The sequence below is a fragment of the Atta cephalotes genome, assembly GCF_000143395.1.
Source record: "Atta cephalotes unplaced genomic scaffold scaffold00084, whole genome shotgun sequence".
NCBI lineage: Eukaryota > Metazoa > Arthropoda > Insecta > Hymenoptera > Formicidae > Atta > Atta cephalotes.
In genome coordinates, this window is record NW_012130148.1 from 625,616 (window position 1) to 633,396 (window position 7,781).

At 33.1% G+C, this 7,781-nt stretch overlaps 1 protein-coding gene across 1 annotated transcript; it reads right to left on the reverse strand.

Annotated features, from left to right (window-relative positions):
* Positions 1-1,012, reverse strand: LOC105624665. The gene is made up of 2 exons (XM_012206022.1): positions 952-1,012; positions 1-785 (listed from the first exon to the last, which is right to left on the reverse strand). Exons 1-2 carry the CDS (start codon positions 1,010-1,012, stop codon positions 1-3), a joined length of 846 nt encoding a protein of 281 aa, XP_012061412.1.
* Positions 1,013-7,781: the final 6,769 nt, after the last annotated feature.

Sequence of the window (7,781 nt, forward strand, 5' to 3'; positions counted from 1 at the left end):
TTATATACACAAATCATCATCAGGATCTTCTTCATCTATATCATCTACATCTTCAGGTTGATAAAATATCTTTGATGTATTCGTTGCATTCAAAGTATAAGGTAAAGGTGTCTTGTCTCTTTGCTCCATTTCCTGAGCACTCATTTCTATCCTAAATGATGTTTCAACTTTTATGGGTTCTGTTTCTGTTTTGCAAACATTTGTTGGTACTGTAACCTTTTCAGCAGTGATTTGATAAAATTCAATATCTTGCTTTATTATTTCTGTTTGACATATCACGGAACCACCAGACTTTCTATGAATGAGCTGTGCAATATAAATTATGTTGTTTGTAGAACTGTTTCCTGTAAACTTTTCTAGCTTGACATAGGTAGTGCCAAAAGTCTCTATTGCAGGTACTTCAGTTTGCATGAAATCCCTTCGATAAATGCATATCAATTGTGACACCTGTTTACTTAACTTCTCTATAAATCTAATAGTCTTTCCTAAACCCACATACAAAATCAAGGAACCCAGACAATTGACTACAACTGTATTCTGAGATTTCATCTTGATGTTTTTGAGTACATGATCAAGATTTTCAGAGTCTTTTTTCTCGGCGTCTTCAGTCGGCTGAACACTATAATAATCATGTATGGTTACTTTTGTAGGTGTAAGTGGTTCATTGTCATACCAAGCTTTTGGATCCGAAAATGACAACAAATCAATACTATAATCAGAATTTTTTTCCTTCCATACATGTATCCATCCAGCTATCAACGCTATTGCATATGCTGCTTCTATATCTATAAAAATATATAATAATTAGTGTGTATATATATATATATATATATATATATATATATATATATACACATACAATTATATCATATATATATATATATATATCATATAGATTAATTTGTACACTCAATTATTAAATAACATATTCTATAAGAGGAAATAACCAACCTTCATCTATAACAATTACTTTTGTTCCATCTAGCAAAGGTAATGTTTTTATGTGTGACATCTTTGAATAAAATACACTACGTACTTTGTATGATAATTATACTTATGGCAAAATTGTCAATTAATAAAGAATGCAGATATACAATAATGCGTTTAATATGTGAAACTTGTTCAGTCATTCACTCTAAAAATTCGCACGTGTGCTACACATAAAATTGCGATATTATTGATATAGTTTTCGCAATTTTATCAACAAGATATTAATAGAATTTATCTACGCGCACCTATTTCTCGTTATATGTATGTCATCGTATGTTATATGTACATCGAGACGAAGCGACAAATTTAAGTTAGAAAGACTATTTCTCCGAATGCATCGCACGAAATCCTAGATGTGGAAACAAACATAACCACATCGGCGAGTTTATTTCATGACAAATGTGAGAATGAGTCATTGTACACAGTAAGAAATTGTCAGTAATCTTCGATAAGGACAAGGAAATGAAAGATCATTAAAAAATGAAAAATTCCAATTTATCTAATAAAAAGAAATAAAGTACATATATTAATTATCAAGATGCGATAAGTATCGATACTGAATGACGTTGAAATCGACTTCTGTCGACTTCCTATAAGTATCATGATAAATTTCTGCAGAATCTTAATAATAATCATTATGTGCCTTTCTTTTTTCGAATAAATCAGAAATTCCTATTTTCTGGTTTATCTTCAATGAAATCGATATTACTAATCAATACTTCTAGAAAGAAATGAGTAATTGGAATATCTGTAAATTGTAATATTAGATATCGATTATCGAACGAATGTCTTTAAATGACTTGTTCTTTTTATTAACAGTACAATGCATTACATATCTCTCTATACTTATACTTACTTTATATTTGTAACGAGATTTATCTTTAAGATACTTTTATTTTTCCTTAAAAGTTCTTTCCCTTCTCTTAGTCCTACTTTAAGTCTTACTTTATTTCCTATTTTAAAATAATATTTCGAAATCGCCATAATCAACAATATTTTATATCACTATTGAATAATTATTAAAGATTTAAAAGAAATATTTAAGAGAAAATAAAGTATAAAGAAGGTAAGAAAACGAACAGATGCAACGTCTACACCTAGTTAGCTGTTTAATACGTTTTACTATGTTTTATTGCATTTAAGATACATCGAGAAAAGAAGAAAAAAGATGGAAAGGTGTTGAAAAAAGCAATTAAAAAGAGCATATCAACATCGGTATCCTATTTGAAGATCGCTCCAGCATGAACTAAAGCCTCAAACCACAAAAGAGTCACACTATCTTCGATAACTATAGGCATCAGGTGATTGGTCTAATCAGCTGAGCACCGTCCAATTGCGTGCGCGCATGCCGCTTTGGGGGCGTTGTCGGTTGAGGTTGCGTTCAAAAATATTCTTCGAATACCTTCAAGTATTATTTCATCCTCGTTTAACATTCCATGAACAACAAGAATAAAATGATACTCGGAGGCACTTGGATAGTGCCTTCAAATTCACTCCGATAGGTGGCGTCACGTTCGCAGCCGAGAGGTGGATCACTTGGCCGTTCGGGTGGGCGAACGTGACCGAAGACATAACGAAAATGAGTGCCAGAGTGTGTGTCACATCGAGGAAGTTTTGCTCGCAATAGGGAGGTTTTATTTTGACAGTGCGATACGCAGGCGGCTAGCGCGATGTGTATCACCGCGGCGCGTCCCTGAGCGAAGCCGAGTAGCGTCGAGTAACGCGTGTCCGTCGCGTAAGATCAGAAATATCGCCGCTCCGGGTCTCAGCCAGTTAGAGACGAACGGGCGCGCTGCGTGCACCTGCATGTGTCACTTGTGAGTGCAGTGCGAACCAGGGACACGTAGTACCTATCTACGCGTTGTTACGCACGAGAAACGCGATTTTGTTATTGTTATTATTGTTATTGTTGCCATTGTCATCACCGCCGCCGTCGCCACCACCATCGCCGTCGCCGCCGCCGCCGCCGCCGTCGTCGTCGTTGTCGTCGTCGTCGTCGCCGTCGTCGTCGTCATTATTGTCGTCGTCGTCGTTGACATCGTCGTTGCCGTTGTCATCGACGTTGCCATTGCTGTTGCTATCGCCGCCGTCATCATCATCGTTGTCGTCGTCGCCGTCGCCGTCGTCGCCGCTGCTGCTGCTGTTGTCGTAGCCGTCGCTGCCGCTGTAGCCCCGACATCGACGACGCCGATATTGCCGCCGCTGCTGCTTTCCGTGTGCATCCATTCATCCCACCCAGTACATCGCCGGTCGTTGTCGTGGCGAGTCGCCTGATACGAGACTAGAAGAGTACACCGCACTGGAGATCGTCACCGATGAGTTTGGCCTGCTGTTCGCTGCTGCCTCTCTAACTAATCGCAAGCGTGTGTGATGCCCGGGAGCCGCTCCAGCACGGACCCAGAGCACAAGTCACCGCGGGAAAGTGGTGAAGACTCGGAGGATGAGAGCGAGATCCTGGAAGAGAGCCCATGCGGGCGGTGGCTTAAGCGCCGGGAAGAGGTAACATCTTTCTACAAATACTTTTTAAAAGTACGCTCTCTCTATTTGTTTCCTCCTTTCCTCTTCGTTCATTCTCCTTCTGATAACTACTTCACAGAAGTAGACTTATGTGGACTATTTTCCATTTTTATACCTATGATATTAGATGTTGGATGGATTTATTATTTTCTATTTCGAGCCTGTGCTTTTTGCTGCAGCTTGCCAGAGAACTGTAGGATGTTGTAAAAGGTCTGTTTGCGTTGTTTGAAATTTCTTTCGAAAATTTTCGAAATTTCTTTTGAAGTTTCTCGAAAAATTTTTTTACATTTAAAACGAGATGATTATAGAATCAGACGCTGAAAAGAGAGAAAGCAAAGGTTCTCAGTGCAAACATTATAAGCAACGCAAACAAACCTAGAGATTTTTGGAAAATTCTAGTCTTTCAGATGTCTTTTAGATATTTTTCAAACTTTTGGTTTCATTCATTAGTAATGAGTTATTAGGATGATAATATGGATTTTAATTGCCCTAACATATCTGTTGATGTTGAAACATGATCGTGATCAATAAAGTTGATTTGTAATATTGCTATATTTATATTAAATGTTAACTAATTGGTTTAGCTGAGTGCTTTAAAAGAGCAAAATATTCTTGTATTTTTAAACCTATTCTACAATTGCATAATCATAAATTGTAGTTGTAAGAATTGACCTATCACAGTTAAATATTCTTCTCACATTCGACTGATTGGTCAATTCTTACAGTTACAACTACTTACAACTACATCTATACAAATGTAGAATGAGTTTTAAGCCCAATTGTATAAATGTAAAAAAAATATAATTTTTGTAAGTGATTGTATTTGTGAGAATTGACTGATTGTAGTTAAATACAAGGCGAATGTAATTGAAGAATTTTTATAACCACTTGCAACTACATTTAAACAATTGTAGATTAAGCTTTACAATTACATTCAATTATAACTATGCTTACGCAATTACAGAATAGGTAAATTCTTTAGATTTCTACTTCTAAATTATGACTCTAAATTTACATGTTATATATTACCAAGATATTTTTTTATTTATATGCTTTTGAGATCATTATCTCTATGACATACTGTAACTATAATTATACACTAGATTATAATTATGCACCATGATTTGTAAATATATTTAGACATATCAAAATATCAAAGTAAAGATTTCATTTATACTTTATTCATGTACTTCATTCTCTACGTCTTAGGCCTTTATTCTATAATAGTGTTGGTGTCATTAATTACAAAATGGGGATCTTAATTTATATCTCTTATTGTCTCTTACATATTAACATCTAAAACAATTTTTGTTTATGTATTTTTAAAATTATTTTATATTATCTTTACATTACCTAATATGTAATTAAATTATAATTATATAATTAAATTTGTAATATATATAATATATATTTAATAAATATATATATATATATATATAAATATATTTAATTTATGTATCAAAATATCAAAGTGGAGATTCATATCTTATTTATGTTTCTTTATATTTTAATTTATGAATGTCTCTTAAGCAGTGAAGTTTTTATTAATATGAATTTATTTAAACTGTCTTTATTCACGTTATAATAAATATTAGCATAATTCATTTCATGTTGCATTTATACAAGTGGTTATATGTATCCAGCTGGTTCAAAAGGTTTTAGATTAGAGAATTGCTTTTGCATGAAATATCTCCTTTAGACTATTGTGCTTCTCACATTATTTAGTATACTTCATCTGTATCTTAACTTACATTCTTGGCACAAATGTCTAACCAATATTAGGTTCATTCATATTTTATCCTAAAAATAGATTGCTGACGTTCTGTTATTGAATGTATAAATCAATGAAATTATTTTGATCATGCTTACCTCGCACGCAGCTTCTCTGCTTAGAAATAAAACAATCTTTATCGTCTTAAAGACGCTAGTAAAGATTGGTTTTATGCTTCGTTTCATACAATTTATTCTAATATTTATCTGAATTATCTTTTTGTATTTTTGGACTATTTATTCCAATATAATTATTGATCACATTTTGTGAAATATTTGTCTCATCGATTTTGCACTATCATATAATTTTAATAAGAATTTTAATTTAGAAACTAAAACATATTTTTTATTACAAATAATTTTATTAAGTTTTTTAACGTTATTTATTGCTATATTCTATATTATTGCTATATTCTATATTTTATAATAACTAAAATTCTTTTAAGTTATCAATGTTTATATTTTGTAAAGTAAGTATTGTGATTCTAGCTTTTTATATTTTATGAAAAATAATGGCTTTTATGAAATAGATTAATAAGATATTATCTTCTATATGTATATTTATGTGTGCATAGAGCTAAATCTTTATATCTATTTAGTATATTTTTTATTAATTGTGGGAAATGTGCCTATTCAGGTATATGTAGGTTCCAAATCAACGTTAGCTGAGGGTTCTAGCTTCGGATCTACACGAGGAACAGAAAACGAAGTTACTGATACAATGGAAGTACGTACGTTGCAAAGCAGCAGGCAGGATAATTTCTATGTTTTATTGTACTTGCGTTGAGTTATTTATTTCTTTAAAGTATTTTGCACAGAATTATACTCCTAATTTGAATGGAGACAACAACAATTTACATGCATTATACTATTATTATGAATAAGTCCGACAAGTTCAATTATTATCGTTAATGTCTACAGTGTGGCAAACCCTCTTCTGAATTATCTCCCCCTCCTCAAATTCTTCACAAGGTCACATTCATGTAATAGTAAATAGGCATTGAAATCGTTTCAACACCACTTTAAGTACACTTAAAATGGATGATTACGGTAATACAGTCCATTATACTATATATAGACTCATAGATTATATTGAATAAATCTGCTCAGTCACAATCTGTAGCATGTGTTTATAAAGCGTTTTGACAATGTATTTATGTATTTACATCAAATACTTAAATAATATCCAAAATAATGGAATACTTGGATAACAGCCATAAACTCGAATATAATTGAATATATTGACTACATAACACTAATTACTAACAATATTATATTGCACTATATGTTTTTGTAATAAATGTATTTTTCGTAGTTCTTTACTTTTTGTTAAAATAATTACAGAAGTATATAGATTATATATAAACTAATGCTTGTTTATAGGTGGAACAAAGAGATGTTCCAGGAATTGACTGTGCCTATTTGGCGATGGATACAGAAGAAGGTGTTGAAGTGGTATGGAATGAAGTGCAATTTTCGGAAAGGAAAAACTTCAAGGCCCAGGAAGAAAAGATACAACTTGTTTTTGAGAACCTCACGCAATTGGAACACCCTAACATTGTTAAATTTCATAGGTATTGGACAGATACCCATAATGACAAACCCCGAGTAAGTAAACTACTTATACATTACGGATACAGTTTTCGTTATGTCTATATAATACAATTGCATATTTTTTATTAATATTTCTTTTATATTATTTTTCAGGTTATATTTATAACGGAATATATGTCATCCGGGTCCCTGAAACAGTTCCTAAAACGAACGAAACGTAATGTAAAAAGATTGCCGCTACAAGCGTGGAAACGATGGTGTACGCAAATACTTTCTGCACTCAGGTATAACAATATATACAATATGTTATACAATATATAAATGTATATACAGGATATCTCGAAATTCGAAGATAATATTATTACAGCGTGAAACTTCTAAAAATTAAATAATAAAAGTGTAAACCATTTTTTCTCGTAAGTTTTTTTAAGTATAAACATTTAAAGTTTCACTAATCATGAACGTTGGTTAAAAAATCATTTGTCCATGAGACAATGATAATTGGTACTAAACAAAATATTGCCGTTGCATGTATCATATGGACAGATGATGTTTTAATTAACGCTTTCGATTAGTCAAACTTTAAATGTTTATACTTAAAAAACTTATGGAAAAAATTGCTTATACTTTTATTACTTAATTTTTCACGAAGTTTCACGCTGTAATAATATTACAACGAATTTCAAGACACTGTACATACACACACACACACACACACACACACACACACACACACACACACACACACACACACACACACACACACACACACACACACACACACACACACTACACACACTCATACACTCACACACTCACACACACTCACACACTCACACACACTCACACACTCACACGCACGCACGCACGCACGCACGCACGCACGCACGCACGCACGCACGCACGCACGCACGCACGCACGCACGCACGCACGCACGCACGCACGCACG

Excerpts from the sequence above, each read along its gene's own strand:
- LOC105624665 (XM_012206022.1), bottom strand. The coding sequence starts at position 1,012 with ATGTCACACATAAAAACATTACCTTTGCTAGATGGAACAAAAGTAATT. Across the intron at positions 786-951 it reads AGTAATTGTTATAGATGAAG|ATATAGAAGCAGCATATGCA; the intron begins GTTGGTTATTTC and ends ATATTTTTATAG.